The sequence below is a fragment of the Suncus etruscus genome, chromosome 10, assembly GCF_024139225.1.
Source record: "Suncus etruscus isolate mSunEtr1 chromosome 10, mSunEtr1.pri.cur, whole genome shotgun sequence".
Taxonomy (NCBI): domain Eukaryota; kingdom Metazoa; phylum Chordata; class Mammalia; order Eulipotyphla; family Soricidae; genus Suncus; species Suncus etruscus.
The window spans coordinates 109,796,001-109,817,152 of NC_064857.1; the positions used below are offsets into that span (position 1 = coordinate 109,796,001).

A 21,152-nucleotide genomic window follows, 5' to 3' on the forward strand; every position below is an offset into this window, starting at 1 on the left:
GAGTAGGTTAAATGTTTACTTGTCTCAGTTTTCTAGTCTGTGGAATGGGTTAATCGTAAACTTATTTAATGAGGTTGCTGTGAAAACTGTACAGTACTAGTTACTTGTACTTATTCTTCCATTAAATGTAATATAGAAGAATTTGACTTTCATAAAATTACTTTTCACTTTTATGTAGTTCAGGTAAGATGGTTACAGTAGTTTAATGTTCAGGGTTTTGATATCCATTTACTGCATATTGGTCACCACAGAAGGGCCACCATTGTCCTTAACTTCCTTCTTTTCCTCTTCTTTCTTTGCTCCCCTCTCTTCCTTCTGCTTGGTGATCTCAGTTTTGTAATTCAAAGTAAATGGTTTGCCATTTTCAATACTAAATACTGTCCATTTCTTTGTTTTGTTCATATACCATAAATCATTGAGATATATTGGTCTTTGACCTTCTGCTCCAGACTTTTTCACTTATCACAATACCCTCACATTCTATCCAAGTTGCAAATGAATTGTATTATTCATCATCTTTCTTAAAACTGCATAGTGTTTCATGGTGCCTATATATCAAAGCTTCTATATTCATTAATCTTTCATTGCATATTAAAGTTCTGGCTCATGTACTCAGGACTGCCATAAATGTGGGTATGCATACATATTTTCTAATTAGTTTTTTTGTGTTGGAAGATATATGCCAATAGGTGGACTTGCTGGGTCTTATGGAAGCTCTATTCTTACCTTTTTGTTGTTGTTTTACATCTCCATAATGATTTTCATTGAGGAAGCCAGATAACATTTCTACCAACCCCCTGGTGAATGAGGTTTCCTTTTTTCTCACACCCTACCAACACTGGGGGTTTCCAAGTATTTTTTGTTTTTTGATAGATATACCATTCTCACTGTTGTGAGATGGTGTCTCATTTTTGCTTTGATTTATATTTCCCTGCTAACAGGTCATGAGAAACACCTTAACATATCTACTGGCCTGGCCTTCTGTGTATCTCTTTTGGGGAAGTGACTGTCATCTCTCTGATTTTTTTGATGGAATATATTTTTAGGTTTTATATTTTATATTTTTATATTTTCAATATTAGCTCTTTATTGGATGGATTGTGTGCCAATAATTTCAATAATTTTTCCCACTCTTTATGGTACCCCAAGTTTCTTTTGCTGTAAAAACCTTTCAGTTTGACATAGTCTCATTTCTTTATTGTTGGTTTTGTTTTCTTTGCTAGTGGAATCAAATCATTAATGATACTTGTGAGTTGACTTCTTTTTCTAATTATTATTGCATTAGTGAATGATTCAAATAAATATTTGTATGCAGTATGCTTAGTTCAAACCATTTCTAGAAGCACGCTCAGGATTTCCAGTGACTGTCCACGTGGAAGGAGACATGTAGGTGTGAACTGCATCAGCAGAAATTGAATGATCAGTTCTAGATTTTCAGGAATCTCAGAGCAAACTATTATGAGCGCTTGTCCACAGTACCATGTGTGTTTTCCATGATAATAATTTCTCCAGGTGAAAGGCAAGATTGTAATTCAGGGTAGGGCACATACTTAGTATGGTGCGTATATTAGGGATTTTTTTAATAACAAGTGGCAGTAATCTAATTCAAACTTAAGAAATCTTTAGGTTCTTGAATCTAGAAAGATGAAGATACATATTATTTAGAGAAAAGAAGGAAACATAAGGAATGAGAAATTTAATATGGTTAGGACTTGAGTCTAATTTTCATCTCTCATATCTTTGCTTTCCCTTGTCCTTTTTTTCTTTCCCCCACACAGTAGGGACCTATCTATGCACAACTTCATAATCCTAACACAGAGGGAAAATTCTTTAACCTCTGGACTCAGTATAAATTCCAGAAATTGACTAGCATGTACCATGTACCATGTCCTTTGGACATGAGAGATGGGTGCTGTCAGTAGCCAGACCAGACCACACTCCAATCTTCATCGGCTAAGGAGCCTATGGCGCAGGGTTTGTTCCATGAAGAAGAGAGCTAGAAAAACTCATTAGGCAGACAAATTCTAAGAGTTCCCTAGCGTTGCCTCTGAGAAAGGGTTCTGGAGTGAAAAGTTTCTCCAAGTGGAGTCAAGTGCTTACATTTGGGGGTGGGGCAGGCACAATCAGTGATGCTCAGGGGTTACTCCTGGCTATGCGCTCAGAAATCATTCCTGGCTTGGGGGACCGTATGAGATGTTGGGGTTCAAACCATATGTCTCCTAGGTCAGTCGTGTGCAAGCTAAATGCCCTACCGCTGCGCCACTGCTCCAGCCCCTGCTCACATTTTTATGTTGATTACTCTTTCTTCTTTTGGTTTTCTTCAGCTAGTTCCTGATCCACATCTCACCTTTTTACATTTAAATTATTTATTAGTTATTATTAATGTTATCTCAGTGAACAGTGGTCTATATAGGACTGTGGTCTATGTTATAGGCATTTGTTTAAAAGCATGATTAGCATGTCTCACCTTAGTGCTCTGGCTCTCAAATGGGAATGATTTTATTCCCTAGAGGATATTTGCTAATGACTGGAAACATTTTTGTTATCTCAGTACAGAGAAGGTGGTAGGTACCAGCACTAGTGGGGAGAGGTTATGGATGCTCTGGAACATCTGCCAATTCCTAGGAAGTTCACAGTAGTAAAAAATTATTTTGGGGGCCGGGCGGTGGCGCTGGAGGTAAGGTGCCTGCCTTACCTTCGCTAGCCTTGGACGGACCGCGGTTCGATCCCCCGGCGTCCCATATGGTCCCCCAAGCCAGGAGCGACTTCTGAGCGCATAGCCAGGAGTAACCTCTGAGCGTCAACGGGTGTGGCCCCCCCCCAAAAAAATTATTTTGTCCAAAATGTCAGTAATAGATGGGCAGAGCAATGGTAGGTGCTTGCCTTACTTATGGCTGATTGGGGTTCCATCTTTAACATCCCACATTACCGCCACCAGGAACAATTCCTTAGTCCTAGTGTAAACTTTGAGCACCACCAGGTTGTAGTCCCAAAACCAGAATTAAAAAGTCGATTATGTTGTCTGTGGTCAAGAAACTGTACTTTAAGGGTTTCCTGAGAACAAAAGTTCAACTAGTCAGTTATTATTCTTAGTTTTTGGATTAAGAGTGATTTTAAGTTTTTACTAAGAGTTTTTGATTTTTTCTTTCTGCTAACAATATATAATATATTATTGTGTGGTAGCACAACAGAGAGGAAATTTATCTTTTTGCCTGCAATCGGCTGACTGGGGTTTGATCCCTGGCATCGCATATGATTCCCCAAGCCTGCTGGAAGTAACTTGAGTGCAGGGCTAGGAGTAACCCCTGACTGCTGTGGGCTGTGACCCAAAACAAAAACAAATATTATTTTGCTTACATTTTCATCAACTAGTAAATATTTGTTTCTTAATATGACAGATGCAAAAGGTACGTTTTGTTGCCTTAATTGGCATTTTTATTATTACTACTAACGAGACCTTTTTTTTTTTTTTTTTTTTTTTTTTTGGTTTTTTGGGCCACACCCATTTGACGCTCAGGGGTTACTCCTGGCTATGTGCTCAGAAATCGCCCCTGGCTTGGGGGGACCATATGGGACGCGGGGGGATCGAACCGCGGTCCTTCCTTGGCTAGCGCTTGCAAGGCAGACACCTTACCTCCAGCGCCACCTACCCGGCCCCCAACGAGACCTTTTTGAGTATTTGTATGGATTGTTTTGACTGGTTGCTTTTCCTTTGGTTGAATAAAGTCATTTTTTCTTTTACATCTTTAAGATAGCATTACTAAGTGTAATTATGCCAGGGTGGGTCACAATTGTTTTAGTATTTCCTCTGGTTAATTGTTTTTAATCTTTAAATTCCTATATTGATTTTTGTTTTTTGAGATGTACAAGTTTTGTGTGTGTATGTGGGGGAAATTATTAAGCCCCAATGTTGGGATCAAACCTGAAGCTCCTACAGATGGTTCTCCAGAACATAGTTCTCCTCACATCACCCACTTTCCTTTTACCTTTTTGCCATTTACGAGTTTGCTATGGCTGCCATAACAAGGTGTTACAGTCTGGGCGACTCAAACGATGGAAATTTGTTTCTCAAGCATTTGGAACCTGAGAATTCCAAATTAGGATGTGGTCTAGGTTGATAGGTTGCTTTTGTGGATTTTTTCCTTTATTTCTGTGTCTGTATGTAGTCGCTCGACTGCTTAAAATTTCAGTTTCTTTGAAGGATATTAGAAAAGAGTCTAGCCTAAAGGTCTTATTTTTTAATTAATTCCATCAACTTACACATTTTGGAGCATACAGTTTAGCCCTTTATAGTAGAGGGGTCTTTTGTCACCTTGAAAATATGTAAATATTTGGCGGAGGGCTATCCAACTCACCATTTTAGTACCTTCTTTATTTGTTGCTTACTTACTCTTTCCAGTGAACTGTTGTGAAGAATAAAGGAATTCATGTGTGTCTGAGTGCCCAGCCTAGTACCTGCCTTAGCTCCAGCTAACCCGCCCAGAGTTTCCATGATGACAATTCCAGATGCCATGAAAACAAAAGCTTTCTCTGCATATTCACATTACGCTGCGTAACTAGGGTAGCTTCAAGTCCCTTTCTCCACCTGGCAAGTAAATGAGCTGAGTTATTGCTAAAATTTCCCCACTGAACTTTTATCAACAGCCTATTTATGAAATGGAATATTGGCCCTCCACATTGGATTCCATTCTCTTTCTCTCCACACTTCCTTCACAATGACCTATCTTGCACAATGTTCCTTAATTCAGAAGTTCTAAAGTGTCCTCTTAGATCTCTGCTGTTCTCAGAATGGCCATCAGTTCTCTCTGGAGACAGAAACTCTGCCGTGTCATGCTGCCTTGTAAGATTTCTGCATAGTTGTCATTACAGAGCAGGGGCAGACATTGCTCATGTCTGGTACTCGGAAAGAAAGCTGTTTGCCCTTCTACAGTAAAGTAAGAGAGGAATAAATAGGCTGGCCCTCAATATAAAGCTCGCCACAATATGGGAAGGGCAGTTAGGGACCACTATGACAGTGATACTGGAAAGTGATTAGTGGACAAAAACTGGGTGCTGAATGGAGGTAACATCATATAACATAATATACTCAGTGAGAGTATTGCAAACCACAGTGCCTAGAGTTGCACTGGTGAAGGGGGTGTTCTGTTTATGACCAAAACCCAACTACAATCATGCTTGTAATCATGGTGCTCAAATAAAGTTTTTTTATTGAAAAAAAAAAAAAGAAAAAGTGTCTGCCATAGAGGCCAACTGGGGTGAGGGGACAGGAGGGAAACTAGGGATATTGGTAGAGGTAAGTGGACACTGGGAAGAGATGGGTACTTGAACAGTGTAGAACTGAAACTCTGTCAGGACTGACTTTATATCTTATAGTGAATCAATAAATTAAAAAAAATAAAAATTAAAAAAAGATAAGCCTCCAAAGTCTTGAATGATCACAATCTCTGAGGAACGAATGTCCAACCAGCACCCTGGCTGTTGGCTCAGTGAGAGGTCCCCATTCTTGCCTGTATGAGGCCTGGGTCCAGTCCTGTCACTACTCCACAACTCTGCATCACAGTCTACACCTCTTCTGCTGCCTTATGATCCCAGTATCAGAAGTGCGCATGCCATTGATACCAATAGGTTTTGCTGGGAGTGACAGAAAGGCCAGAAAGAACAGAATGTATTTTCCAAAGCCATTGCAGGGTCAGAACTATACGGGAAATCCAGTAACAATAGAAAAAATATCTGGTATTTGAGAACTTACTGAAACTCCAAACATAATGAAACTGCCCAAAAATTGGAGATATAATTGATTATTAAGATACTGCAGTGAGATCAGCTTAAAACAAAAGCAGAGTTATGGACAAGTTTTGGGCATGGAACAACATGTCTAATTCAGGGGAATCAAAAGTGATTTCTCTTCGTTGTCTTGGAAACATGACCCAAAGCTCAAAAGACGTTACTCCACAGATGGATAAAGGGAACTTCAAAGAGCTGCAGGATTAGGGAGACGCATCAAATTGACCTCTGGTCTTCAGTACCTAACTCCCAAGGCAGAAGTCACTTCTCTCTCTCTTTTAATCTGCTCAAGGAGTCATGATTTGACATGTATATTCAAGTTATAGAGTCTCATAATAAAAATGGAAAAAATAAATCCAAAAAGGAAGACAGAAAGAATCTTGTAAAATTGGAGAATTCATTCCCTTTGCGTCCAAGGACTTGATAGTCACTTTATAAGACTAAGTGTGTTTATGCCTGGTCAGCTTCAGGCTGACCTTTTCCTTCTCCAGTTAGAGCTTTCAAAAACAAATGTGTTTGCATCGTTATGTTTGTCTTGGGCAACTTAAGCTATTCACAGGTGATTTTGACAACATTAATGTATTTTACTGTCGTCTTTCTGATGAGATATTAGTCACCATGAGGGGGCATTCAGTTGACAGTTCTATGTGAGGTACCTTCTGTTCCCGGGATGGAAATGTGGCCCACAGCTATGTCCTGCCTTTTGCTGCTGCAGAGACAGTGAGGAGGAGAAGTGGGCTGATGAATGCTGTGCTGGAGGAAGCAGAGGCCACTGGGAAATGAACTTGTTGACCAGACACTTTTCATCTTTCGTTCTTTTTTTTGTTTTGTTTTGGGGTCACACTCTGTGTCTCTTGGGAGCTACTCTCTCTGTGTTTGGGGGTTACTCCTGGCAATGGCAGGGTTAGAACTAGATTTTCGGTATGTCAAGTGTGTACTCAGCTCTCTGGCCCCAAGTGTATTTCCATCTTGATTGTGTCTGATCAGATTCCATGCATATAGGTGTTTCTCAGAGACCACGATGAACCTGAAACATTCCAGGGCATATGTGAGGTATGATATGGGGCAGGGTGTTTGAACTCATCACGTGTTTTCCCAAATCTCGTGATAGCTCATGATTTAACCAGAGGGACTTTGTCCCTCAAAGGACATTTGGCAGTATTTGAAGACATTTTTGTAGTCAGATTTGAGGGATGCAATTGACTATAAGTGAGTTGAGTCTGAGGGTGCACAGGACAGCCTCCCTTCATCCACATTCCCAGCCAACACAGGACAATGGCCCCCGATGCTAAGATGTCCAGGGTGAAAGAAAAATAAACTTGAAACTTCCGTAAATGTCATCGCAAACAGCAATGACTATAGTTCCTGAGGAACTAACTGTTCCCTAGTGGAGATATGAATTCAGGAGGCTAAAATGTTGGCATCAGCGGATGACAGTGTGGAGCAAATTATTCATTCCACACCTGCTGCTCCAGGTGGGGCCTTGCTGTTGCAGACTCTCTATTCAGGGGGAACAGATGAGCTCCAGTAGGCTGGGTAAGGGCCTTCCCAGGGGAAGCCCTGCCCCTCTGCTCTCAAAGGCTGCTTTGTAAATAAACCCTCCTGTCTTACTGTCCACGGAGAGACCCGGGAAACCGACATTATTGTGTTCTCACCTGCTCTGCACAGCCTTTGTGAAGTAAATGCCAGGTAGAAACAGCGGAGAATCAGCTTGTCGGGCCTTTGATTCTCAGAAGCTTAGCCATCCTCTTTGGTGTAAGTCTAGATCGGTTTCTGTAAGGGGTGTGGGGCAAGGTGGGACTGCTACATGCATTTTGGTGGTCATTGTCTGTGCTCTGGACCCCAAACATTCTTTATTTTTGTTTTGAGAAATTCTATTCACACAGAGCTGGCTTTCACAATTGAGCCCGGTTTCTGACTGTTCACTCTGTGGTGTGTAACTGACTCTTGTACTGATGGAATACATTACACTTAGGGGTTTCAAGTGTTCGAGAGAGTGTAGATCATGGAGAAGCTTGTTTGTGTGGAGCTGCATTTAAGAGGCCAGAATTAATTAGGAAGTTCCTGTTTTTAAATGTTTAGTTGTGTTCAAGTCTGGGAATTTATTTAAAAAGTAGCATTTGTCATTGCTATGGTGAACTGAATCATTCTTTTTGCAATATTAAAATACCATCCTAAAAAGATAAAATGACTCTAGGAGAATGAAAAATGGTAAGGTCCTTAATCGCTTGCCAAAAGGACTTTTGGAAAATTAGACCCTGATTTTATAATTTAGATCTGCAGCACGTAAAAATCAAGCCTGGTGCTGAGCAGGACTCAATAATTAACTTATCAAATGATGATTTCGCTGTTTTATATATTAGTTCTTACATCTGCTAGCTTGAATCAGGCTTTTTTCCTTGGGTATGACCAAAATAAAAAACAATAGGGTTTTGCTTAGTTTTGTATTGTTTTATTTTGCTTTGCTTTGTTTTGGTTTTGATTTCTTTCTTTTGACAGAACGAAGGGACTATATAGTATAGTGGGTAAGATGCTTGCCTTGCATGCATCTCAACTGGTTTCAAACCCAGGCATCCTATGTGATCCTCCCAACCCCTCCAGGAGGGATCCTTAAGCACAGAGCAAGGAATAAAGCCCCGAGCACTGCTGAGTATGCCTCCACAAACACAAAGTGAGAGAGAGACAGAGAGAGAGAGAGAGAGAGAGAGAGAGAGAGAGAGAGAGAGAGAGAGAGAGAGGAGAGAGAGAGAGAGAGAGAGGAGAGAGGAGAGAGAGAGAGAGAGAGAGAGAGAGAGAGAGAGAGAGAGAGATCATTCACTTGTCATCTCTGGTAAAATTCATTTATGAAACTGCCAGTAGTTTGAGACTTCTAGTATTAACTCTGCTATATCTATTGAATCCAGTTGCCCAGAGAATGGGGATGGAACTGACAAGCATTATGAGACATACAAACCAAACACAGTTTTGATTCTAATCTTCAGAGATTAATGTATTAAAAAGCATCAGTCACCCAGTATTATAGAGGGGAAGATTCCGTGAGTGACTTCAGGAAAGTGACCAGGAGTGTTTTACTCTTCTTGTTCAGTGTCACACACAGTGTGAGCAATGGAACTTCAAAGTTCATTGAGAGACTTCCTGTTGTCACTAACCCAGGCTCGCAGACTTCATTCTGTGAGTGATTCTATACGTTGACAAGCAGCCTCGTGCATTGCTCGGGAAAATGTGGCACGGAAAGAGCTTTGGAATTGCCTATAAAAAACTGAAACAATTCATTTTCAGCCCCGGAATTTCACTTGCTAATTTGTTGAAAATTGAAACTGCATATGTGTAATTTGGTTTTGTATCACAGATCAGGCATCACTCCTGATGGTGCTCAGGAAACATATATGGTATCTGAGATTAAACCCAGTTGGGCAAATGCAGGGCAAGTGCCCTCCCCATTATATCATTGCTCAGGACCAGGAGTAGATGTAGAAAAATTAAAAATATGCTGCTTTTTATAAAAGGAAGGTAAAATGTAGTTCATTTCTGCATTTCCCTTATATATGAAACAATTCTAGAGAGAAAGAGAAAAATCTATTAACAGTGATATACGGCAGGAAAGAGTAAACAGATTTTTCATGGGAGTATGATTTGGGGTGCAAGGGATTTCTAACATGGTATTTCTTCACATAAACACACACACATATAAGAATACACATAATCAAGTTCTAGATTTTGTGAATATTTGACCAGTGAATTAGGAAATGCTCAGTTTAAAAAGTTACCCTAAAAAAATGGTTGGCTAAGTTGTGAGATGCTGCGCCGAGTTACCTTCCTTTCTCTAAGTAGCACAGTTTGTTCTAAGGAGACTTCCAGGTCTGTTCTGAATGCTCTGTCGTCCGAACCGACCCATTTTCTTTCTTCCTGGGAAGGTACAGGTGTGCTCTGGGTTTGGGGATTTATGTGTGTCTGCACATGTGAGTTTGTGTGACTGAGTAGAGTGAGTATATTTGTGTGTGTGACTGTGTTTGACTGTAAGTAATGTATATATGTGGGTTGAGTGGCAATATTTCTAACTGTGTGTGAACACATGACCGTGTGCATGTGAGTCAGCCTGTATGTTTTGACTGAGTGTAGACGTGTCTGTATGAGCTGAGTGTATTTGTGTGCCTAAGTGTGTGTGAAGAGTGTGACCGCATGCATGCGAATTGGTTACTAGGTGTGACTGAGTGTAGAGTGTGAGTAGGAGTGAACCGTGTGTTCAAAAGAGGGTGACAATAGAACTGAGTCAGTCTGTGAGTGTGTTTGAATGTGTGTGCATGCCAGTGTGAATGAGCGTGCCCTGTGTGCATGGCTGGTGAGTGTGAGAGTTTGTGTGTGTGTGTGGTCGAACTGTTTCTCCTTCCTGAAACACGCTGGTTGCCATAGCACAGAGCTCTATTTGTGGCACACAGACAGGGCCAGAAAGCAATGCTGCTTCCTGATGTGACTTCCTGGGCAATCTGTCCTTCCGGAGGAGGCTGTAGAGCAGAACAGTGTACTTGTTCTCCAGACAGAGGGAACCCAGCAGGGCTGGGAGTGGAGCAGGCAGGTAAGGGCCAACATGCACCTGGCCTGTCCAGGTGAGAACCTGCTGGGGTTCCTTGTCCTCTTCTTCTCGCAGACCTGCCAGCCCGCCCTCCCTCTAATGCGTTGAGAACCGTTTCTTGTACCTAAACCGCCAGTGAAAACAGGAAGTGATGAAGCAAAGACCGCCTGCATCTGCCTGCCCTGAGTGACTTTTCTTTCTCTTTTTTGTCAATGCAGTATAGACACGTGCAGCTTTCTGTGCCTGCGGAGCTCAGATCCACTGGTTGGGGACCTCTCTCCAAGTCACCATGCCACCCCCGGCAGACATTGTCAAGGTGGCCATCGAGTGGCCGGGCGCCTACCCCAAACTTATGGAGATCGACCAGGTGAGCCAGGTGTGGTGGGTTTGTGGGTACTTCTTCACTTTCCTTTCTCTTTAGAAACTTCACAGACTGACTGCTAGGACCTGCAGTACCAGTGTAGTGAGGTTTGAGGTTTTCGACTTGGAAAGGTCTATGGGAGGCTTGTGAGGGTGGGAGGGACAAGCGGACTGTCCCCTCCAAAGACAGACAAAGTGGAGATGCTGCTAGTCTGCCCCCTCTGGACCTCAGATCATGCAGGTGATGTGACTGAAAGCAACAGCAAAAGGTCATTGGGAGTCGCTTTGCCTTTTGCTTTTGCAGGAGCCCCTGTGTATGGGTGCTTGGTTAGATTAGAGCATTTTAAGGAAAATAGTACCAAGGGCAGTCTTGGCTTCCAGCCAGTGGCAATTTGATTAGAAGTCTAAATGTTGTCTGGCATGTGATAAATTCTCAGTTCGTATATACTGCATCAAAATATGTCAAGAAGATTTTTACAGTGGTGTCATCTAGAAACACGTGCTTTGTTAGCTCCCAGTCACAGTTTGATTGTGGAACTTCTTAGGGAGACTCTTCCTGTTATTTTCTAGAGCACATGATTTAAGGGGAAAAATGCTGATGGCTAATGTACTCTAAAGGATTTAGTAGAGCATTCAGTAAAGATTTAATATAGGATACTAGATGGCCTTCTAGAATTCTGCATTTTTAGGAACCAGAGTGACCCTGGATACTATACTTTGTTCTTGTTGTTGTTGTTATTTAGTGCCACACCCGGTGATGACTCAGGGGTCATTCTTGGCTATGCTCTCAGAAATTGCTTCTGGCTTGAGGGAACATATGGAATGCTGAGGTTTGAACCCATGTCCATCCTAGGTCAGCCACGTGCAAGGCAAACGCCCTACCTCTGCGCTATTGAAACTATACTTTTGATTTACGTTCTTAATATTGTTCTCTGATGGGCTATACTAATTTTTCCAGCTCAGATTTTATTATATAATTGAAGGCTTTGCAAGAGTTACATAGTTCTCTGTGAACGAAACTAGTCATTAATGAAAATTTTAAAGGTAAACTTAGAATTCGTTGAAACTTAGAAATAGATGCATGTAAGAAAGGGTAAAGTTCAGGGTTGTTGTCAAAAAAAAAACGGTGTCATCATCAGATCAGCTGATCTTTGCCAGGTTAATTTCCTCTGTGGTCAAACTAGTCTGGAAGATCATCTACATTCTGGAATGTAAAACAGTGGGTCGATCCTCCTTCCCAGGGTATTGAGAGGTTCTGAATTGAACATTACTTTAAGAAACATGCGACATTGCTTGGTTTACATTAATTGTAGTCAGGATTAGTTTTGGCAGAAACCTGAGAGAGATCAGCATACGTGACATCTGCTTGGCAGTCAAGGGGCTGAATTGATACCCTGGTCCCTTCTGCCTTGTTGCTTTATCTTCCTAGTGTGTCTCTTAGATTACATCGCAGAGTTCATCAAAAAGGCAGAGTCTAGACTCTAATCCATAGTTCCAGTTTTGGAGCCAGCAAATCTGCAAGTGAATGGGATGCCCTGGGCCTGGTTGTGCTGAATGAGGTATCAGAAATGATGAACTGGGGTACTACTGGGTGGCTACATCCTCGTCAGGACCTCCTTAAACACTTGTTCCAGCAGCAAGGCAGTGGGCCATTCCAAGAGATTTCCAGTGAGTGGTTTAGGTAGTGGATTCCTTTTGATTCAACTGTGACTGGGGCATTTTGGAATCTCTGCCTTAAGAGAGAAGTTCAGATAACTCTCCTGAGGACTTGTAGAGCCCATCTCTTGGGTGTGGTCTTTGCTGTGTGTGTTTCAAATCTTTGAAAAACAATCTTGGGCAGGGGAATGGGAAGACAACAGCTTTAGATTTACAGAAAATTGTAAAAATTGTGCAGCTTCTACATCCATTTTGCTCAGTTTCTCTCAATGTTAACATCATGGACTAATTGTGGAATACTTGCCCAAATGAAGAAATTAGCAATAAAATATAACTAAACTAAATTTCAAACTTAATTTGGGTTGTAGCAATTTTTCCACTAATGCTCTTTGAGTGAGTCTGAAACCAGTCAGGAGCTTCCACCACATTGTCACACAGCCTACTTTCTCAGTCTTCTCTAATCCGTCACCGTTTCTTGGTCTTTGCTTTTAATGACCAGATAATTTTGAAGTGTAACTTAATTTTTTTTTTTTTGGTTTTTGGGCCACACCCGTTTGACACTCAGGGGTTACTCCTGGCTATGCGCTCAGAAATCGCCCCTGGCTTGGGGGGACCATATGGGACGCCGGGGGATCGAATCGCGGTCCGTCCTACGCTAGCGCTTGCAAGGCGCCACCTTCCCGGCCCCTGTGTAACTTAATTTTCATAATTTCAAACAGAAATGAAAGATAAGTCAAAAATAGTATAAAATGTCCTGTATAACTTTTGTTCAGATTTATTAATAACTAGTTTTTGCTTCATTATTTTATTGTTGCTATTATGAATTATTTTTATAAAAATTGGAAGGTGATTTAGAAGTATATTCAGCATGCATATTTATTTCTTGTTTTTATTTTCTTTTCTGGTTTTTGTGCTATATTTTAATGCTCAGGGACTATTCTCCTGAAACTGCACTGATGAATTACTCTGATGGTGCTTGCAGGATCATATAGGATGCCGTGGATTAATCCTGGGTTGGCTACTTTAAAGGCAAGCACCCTTCTTGCTGTACACTCATGATCCTTTGCATGTATATAATTAGATTTTATTTGGGGGTGGATGGATGCCAGATCCAGCAGTGCTCAAGGGTTATTCCTGGCTCTGTATTCATGGATCACTCCTAGTTGGTTCAGGGCAGGGATGAGATGCCAGGGATTGAACCTGGGTTGTCTGTGAGAAAGGCAACTACCTTACCAACTGTACTATTGCTCTTGTCCCTTAGCATGTATTTTAAAAGATCAAAATATATCTGCTACTTAGAGATAGAAACTTGAACATTAGTTATGCTATCATGTAGTTCAAAGATTGTTGTCCATATTCAGAAATCATTAGTGACCTCTGTTAATCTTTTGTAAATATTTTCCCCAGAAACTGATAACTTTTCAGGATAATTTTTCTGTTTATTGTTGTGTTTCTCTGGTTTCATCATCTGTAGTTTGTTTTATTTGTGACCTTAATAGTTTTGTAACGACAGGATAGCTATTTGGTAGATTGTCTATTCATTTACTCTAAATTGAGTTTAGAATTTGCATTTTGGTAGAAATGTCAAAGAAATGATGCTGTATATTTCTTAGCACATTATATTAAGAAGTATTGGCTGTTGCCTGGTCTCAATGTTGTATTCAAGAGGTAGATGATTTGCTAGTCACTGGCAGACCAGAGCACAACCAGGCCTTCCTTATTCTGAACATTTCAAGAACAAAGTGTCAGTTTTCCTATATACCAGGTTCCAAACCCAGACCTTTGTGCCCTGCAGACATAGGAGATGGAATGAAACTCCTGGTGTTGCAGGTGCCCATATTTCTTCATGGAGCCAGAGCATAGCTTCATTTGTTCTGACAATAGGACTTGACTAATAGTGCTAAACTTGGGATATCTCTAAGTTTCCCTTGTGCTTGGTTAAGGATCACAGCACCAGCCTGCTGCAGATTCCCTTTGTTTAGAAAGCCCTTTGCTCCCATTGAACTGGAATGGCTGCTCTTTCACTGAATGGCATTTCCAAGAAACCAATAAGTCATTACTACTCTGTTCCCTCCTTAAGCTTCTAATCTTTTCCCACTGATTAAGTTCAGTGCTCAGTCTTACAGTGGTCCTCAGCATTGACTGATCAGCAGTCCCCTCGAGAGATCCTGGAAAATCCATATTCCCCACCAGCTGCAAAAATTTGAGTCTGGGTTTTTGTTCTCTGCTGGGTCCTTATTCATATTTGGGGTGAGGGTGGATTTCCTAAGTTCCATGCAGAGGCTTCCCAACTTGAGAAACAGCAATAAGCCTGGGAGTTGCTGCATATTTAAGTTGTATATTTCTAATTTTTTTGATTTTGAGGGCCGTACAGAGTGGCTTTAGGCTTAGGGAATCACTCCTGGCAATGCTTGAGGGCATTGAACCTGTTCATCCACCAAAAGCAAGTCAAATGCATTACCTACTGTACTTTTTGGCCCCAAGTTGTTTTTTCCCCTTAATTTTAAGATATAAAGTTATTTAACAACTGCGTATCACATCGATGATCACAATACTTTTGTTCCAGGTAAGTGCAAGCAAAATTATTAATAAAGAAGAAAAAAGAAAAAACAATCCAGCAACAGGCACACTTGTGAAAATTGTTTTATTTCACAATGAAGTCATTAAGTCATTGTCAGAGGTTTAGTAAGCTCTTATTGCTAGATGATCATTCTGATACTTTTTTTTTGTTTCTGAACATTATGTGGCTTCAGAGACACATTGGTATTTAAATTAGTGTGTTCCTGGGGGAATTCCAGTATTAAAAATATTGGAATTTTTATGTAGCCATGTGGTCCAGAAATTCCAAGCACTGTTTCTGACAGTGTGGATTTTTTGGGTTGTGTTTTTGGCTACCAGGGCTTCTGGAAGTACAAGAAGGTAGGAGGGGGATGCTGTACCCAATTCATAAAGTACTGATGATATCAGCCCAAATAATGGCATACCTGAAGTTTTGGTCAGATTGCGTTTCTGTAGAGAGCTCTACAAGAGTGGTGAAGCTGGATCATTGGTGAATTGGTGATTTTGGGTGATGAGTGCAACAGGCATAGCTTTGACTAGATGGGGACTTGGCTTGCCCTCTCCTCTCAGGGTTGTCAGAAGTTTTGTGTGTGTGTGTGTGTGTGTGTGTGTGTGTGTGTGTGTGTGTGTGTGTGTGTGTGTGCTTGCGTGTGTGTGTCTTGGTTTACATCTCTTTTGAAACAGAGAATCTATGAAGCTGGCCAAATGCAGGCATGGTGACAATATCTGTTGGCATGGTTTTGCTGCTGCTGGATTTTTGGAAGTACTGGTAGGCAGGAGGAGGGTGCCTTCAGTCATTCCACATTGTCTGCAAGGAAATAATTTTCATGGAGGAAGAAAATAGGGAAGTACATTTATTGAAAGGGTTAATGGCATAGCTGAGGGTGCCAGTTGAACAGATCAGTAAACTTTCTTCTGGGCTAGATTCCAAGGCATACTCCATCCATCCTGTCAGCAAATCTAATCCTGAGGCTTCTCCTTCCCTCCTTCCCTCCCTCCCTCCCTCCCTCCCTCCCTCCCTCCTTCCCTCCCTTCCTTTCTTTCTCCATTTGTGCTCAAGGTTCACAATATTTGATGAGGCTTGGCGAATCAATTGGCATGCCTGGGATTGAACCTGGGTCAACGCATGCAAGATAAGCACCATACACATTCAACTATCTATCCAGCCACAAACTATCTATCCAGAGGTTCCTAAGCATTTAACCATCTTAGACATTTGCTAGCCTAAAAAATGTTTAAATTTAAGAGCCCTCAGAGATATAGCACTTGCTTTGTATCCCACTGACACCACTTGCAATCCTTGGCACCACTTATGATCTCCTCCAAGCACCACCAGTGGTCACTCCTAAACATAGAGCCAGGAATAGCCCCTAAACGGTGCTGATATGGCTCCAAAACCAATTAACTAAACTTAAATTAAAATTTGAGTTCATCTCTTATGTTTTTCTGGCCACTTTGAACTTAAATTTTTCTGGTCACTCTTTTTTTTTTTTTTTTTTTTTTTGGTTTTTTGAGCCACACCCGGGGTTGCTCAGGGTTACTCCTGGCTGTCTGCTCAGAAATAGCTCCTGGCAGGCACGGGGGACCATATGGGACACCGGGATTCGAACCAACCACCTTTGGTCCTGGATCAGCTGCTTGCGAGGCAAATGCCGCTGTGCTATCTCTCCGGGCCCCTCCCCCCTTTTTTAATTTTTTTTTATTTAAACACCTTGATTACATACATGATTGTGTTTGGATTTCAGTAATAAAAGGAACACCACCCATCACCAGTGCAACATTCCCATCACCCATGTCCCAAATCTCCCTCCTCCCCACCCGACCCCCGCCTGTACTCTAAACAGGCTCTGCATTTCCCTCATACATTCTCAATATTAGGACAGTTCAAAATGTAGTTATTTCTCTAACTAAACTCATCACTCTTTGTGGTGAGCTTCCTGAGGTGAGCTGGAACTTCCAGCTCTTTTCTCTTTTGTGTCTGAAATTTATTATTGCAAGAATGTCTTTCATTTTTCTTAATTTTCTTAATTTTCTTAATTATGAGAACAAGGATGCAAAGAAAGAGGACAAGGTAAAGTTACAGTGGAAGGACAATCACCCATAACATAATTCTCAGAAGTCCCCTTGCTGATATCTTAACTTTGAAATTTCAGCCAAAGAACCAAAGAACATTAAGATAAATAAGACAGAATCCATGTACAATTACTTTGTCCCTCAAGTCCCCAGATTGTAACACATTATAATATTTCTTAACAGCATACAAGGCAATGTAAGGCCATAAAACTTACATAACTCCTTAAACATTAGAGGCATAGTATTTTTTTACATTTCCATGTACATGCATATTAGCTTAAGTTAACCTCAAATTTTAAGTGTTTTTTTTTTTAAGGATTAGAGTCAAAGGAGCACAGTAAAAACGGTGTTAGAGTGGCAATTGTTGTTTGCATAGGCCCATCAAAATATGAGGGACATGGAAATAAATAACCTTGGCCTAAATACAAAGAGACCCGACCCCTGAAGTTTCCTGGCACAAGACCAACTCTCTAAGCTCCAGGCAAGCTAGATCGTCCAATCCAAGACATTGTCTGTAGTGCCAACACACTTTTATTTTTCACACAGTCTCTGTTGTTGGTATCATGTTTCTGTATTAAAGATCCTGGAATCTGCATATCCTACATTGAAGTCAGGATGTGGAGCGTCCTCTCGTTTCACCTCACAATCAAAGGGCAATGCAGGGAGCCCTGTCCTGTAAGCAGGTCGTTGTCGTTGTTAAGTCTTCTCAGTGTTAAGGGAAGTCTCTTTTGAGCAGGTCAATGTCTGAGCAGTGTAGGGTCTTCCATGGTAGAGGATTACTTCCAGGTGATGTTATAGACAAGCCTGGATGTTTCGTGGATGGCTTCCCTGGTTCAGGGGTGAATGGAAAATGCCCTTTCTTCTGAGGTCTGTGCCAGGTCAATGTTCAGGGTGTAAGGTCCCCTTGCACTACAAGATTTGTGTGTTCCAATCTCTATTAGATAGGATCTTATTTGTATGTATGGTATTTTCCCATTTTAATGTGCCTATGCAAAAAGGAGCAATGCCACATGGTGTTATTGGCACATATGGGGGCCATAGGAACAATTCCAACAATTCCCATGATATGGTTCAATCATAAGCATTAAAGTGGGGAACTCTTTCACCAAAATTCCTTGTTAAACAGCTCAAAAAGAGAAGATAAAAAGTGGTTAGAATCATCATTGTATAAGACAACATTTAGTAAGAATTATAGTTCTCAGAGAAAAAATACAAAATATTCTAAAGAAATACGTGTCCATTTTACGTGACTTGAAACAGTTTGGGGTTGTTACACACAATGCACGGCTTTGGTCTGTGATTAGGATTGTACACTACTGAAGTTAAAAAGAGTAATGTAGATTAGTAACGTTTGGGGGGGGGTTAGAGAGTTAAGGAGTAAAAAATAGCTTTGTAGGGGTGTGTGAAAGGGCAGAATAAAAAATGAACATTCTAGATATGCAAAACATACTCTAAATAAACCCCGCGCAGTTCTGTAGTTTTTGGATGCCTAGGGAGGAATTTCTCCCCCCCTCCCCCCAGGGCCCGATTAACCAGGTGTGGCCCTGAAGACCCGCCTGGTGTGGGGGGGATCTTGTTCCCCTGGACTAAGTGGTCAGCCCAGGGGGCCTATGGCTAGCTGTCCTGCCCAGAGCCCCCAACATCCAGTCAAAGGCACCAGAAATCCTGGCATGCGTTTTCTGGTCACTCTTTGTCTCAGAAATTTTGTTATGTAATATATTGAGGGTAACATATCCATAGAACAACTACCTCTTGCTAAGTGATACCAGATCATCTCTGTTCAATAACTCATACCCTGTTTAAACCTCCACTTGCCTGTAGAATAGAAGCACATGATTGTGTCCACTTTCAAAAACTATTGCATGCTGAGGAGGGATGCTTCAATGAATAATTTATGGTTTTAAGGGCACACAGTCATCCCTTGTGTGCTTGGAGACACATATGCTTAAGAGAGGGCAATCTAGATCATCCTCCAGATGCTGATCCTAGAACTTGCTTCATGAGCCTCAAGTGCACAGGAGTTTGCAGGTTCTTGTATAGGCACTGGCTTGGAAAAAATGAAATGGGGAGGTGAGTAACTTGCAGGCCCCTTAGGCCCTTTCTTTCTATGGGAGTTCAGTAGAGTGGGTGCTTCTGCCATTAGCCAGTTTCAGTTTTTGCAGGATTCAGGAAAGATTTTGTTTGAAGGAAGTAGCCACAGTTTTTGAGCTTTCTAGTGTTCAGATTCCAGCATGATTCATTGCATGGCTTATTTCTTTCCCTGATTCCCCAGTGCAGCAAACTCTACCAAAAAACTTCTAGAAACAATAGACTCATACAGTAAGGTGGCAGGTTATAAAATTAACACACAAAAATCAGTGGCCTTTCTATACACCAATAGTAATAAGGAAGAAATGGACATTGAGAAAACAACCCCATTCACAATAGTGCCACACAAACTCAAATATCTTGGAATCAACTTGACTAAAAATGTGAAGGACCTATACAAAGAAAACTATAAAACTCTGCTCCAAGAAATAAGAGGGGACACATGGAAATGGAAGCACATAACCTGCTCATGGATTGGCAGGATTAACGTTATCAAAATGGCAATATTCCCCAAGGCATTGTACAGATTTTATGCTATCCCTCTAAAGATACCCGTGACATTCTTCAAAGAAGTGGATCAGGCACTTCTGAAATTTGTTTGGAACAATAAAGACCCTAGAATAGCTAAAGCAATCATTGTGAAAAAGAATATGGGAGGAATTACTTTCCCCAACTGTAAACTTTACTCCAAAGCAATAGTTATCAAAACAGCATGGTATTGGAATAAGGACAGGCCCTCAGATCAGTGGAATAGGCTTGAATACTCAGAAGATGTTCCCCAGACATACAATCACCTAATTTTTGATAAAGGAGCAGGAAATCCTAAATGGAGCAGGGAAAGCTTCTTCAACAAGTGGTGTTGGCACAACTGGCTATCCACTTGCAAAAATTGAACTTAGACCCCCAGTTAACATCATGTACGAAGGTAAAATCCAAATGGATTAAAGACCTCGATATCAGACCCAAAACCATAAGATGTATAGAACAACACATAGGCAAAACACCCAAAACATTGAGACTACAGGCATCTTCAAGGAGGAAACTGCACTCTCCAAGCAGTGAAAGCAGAGATTAACAGATGGGAATATATTAAGCTGAGAAGCTTCTGCACCTCAAAGGAAATAGTGCCCAGGATACAAGAGCCACCCACTGAGTGGGAGAAACTATTCACCCAATACCCATCAAATAAGGGGCTAATCTCCAGAATATACAAGGCACTGACAGAACTTTACAAGAAAAAAACATCTAATCCCATCAAAAAATGGGGAGAAGAAATGGACAGACACTTTGAGAAAGAAGAAATACAAATGGCCAAAAGACACATGAAGAAATGCTCCACATCACTAATCATCAGAGAGATGCAAATCAAAACAAAGATGAGATACCACCTCACACCACAGAGAATGGCACACATCACAAAGAATGAGAATGAGCAGTGTTGGCGGGGATGTGGAGAGAGGAACTCTTATCCACTGCTGGTGGGAATGCCGCCTAGTTCAACCTTTATGGAAAGCGATATGGAGATTCCTCCAAAAAATGGAAATCGAGCTCCCATACAATCCAGCTATACCACTCCTAGGAATATACCCTAGGAACACAAAAATGCAATACAAAAACCCCTTCCTTACACCTATATTCATTGCAGCACTATTTACCGTAGCAAGACTCTGGAAACAACCAAAATGCCCTTCAACAGACGAATGGCTAAAGAAACTGTGGTACATATACACAATGGAATATTATGCAGCTGTCAGGAGAGATGAAGTCATGAAATTTTCCTGTACATGGATGTACACGGAATCTATCTTGCTGAGTGAAATTAGTCAGAGAGAGAGAAAGACTCAGAATGGTCTCACTCATCTATGGGTTTTTTCTCCTTTTGAGAATAAACTACAAATTTGACTTTGCTTTCTGGATAGGCTCTGGTGGTATATGGTTTTCTATGGTGGCATTGCACTCCCACCCCCAACCCCATGCATGTATCTCAGTGTAAGCATAGAAGGCCGAACCTTCTGTGCACATGACACTGTGTACTTCATCTGCCGTTTGGGTCAGCAAATGA

At 41.2% G+C, this 21,152-nt stretch overlaps 1 protein-coding gene across 2 annotated transcripts in view; it reads left to right on the plus strand.

The window, feature by feature from the left end:
- The first annotated feature begins 10,574 nt into the window (after positions 1-10,574).
- The window catches only part of ELMO1 (engulfment and cell motility 1), a 514,761-nt gene continuing 504,183 nt past the window's right edge, over positions 10,575-21,152 (plus strand). For both annotated transcript variants that reach the window (XM_049781864.1, XM_049781865.1), the window contains exon 1: positions 10,575-10,721. In XM_049781864.1, coding sequence (XP_049637821.1) covers positions 10,644-10,721 — 78 coding nt within the window. In that variant the 5' untranslated portion in view covers positions 10,575-10,643. The remainder of the gene's footprint in view (positions 10,722-21,152) is intronic.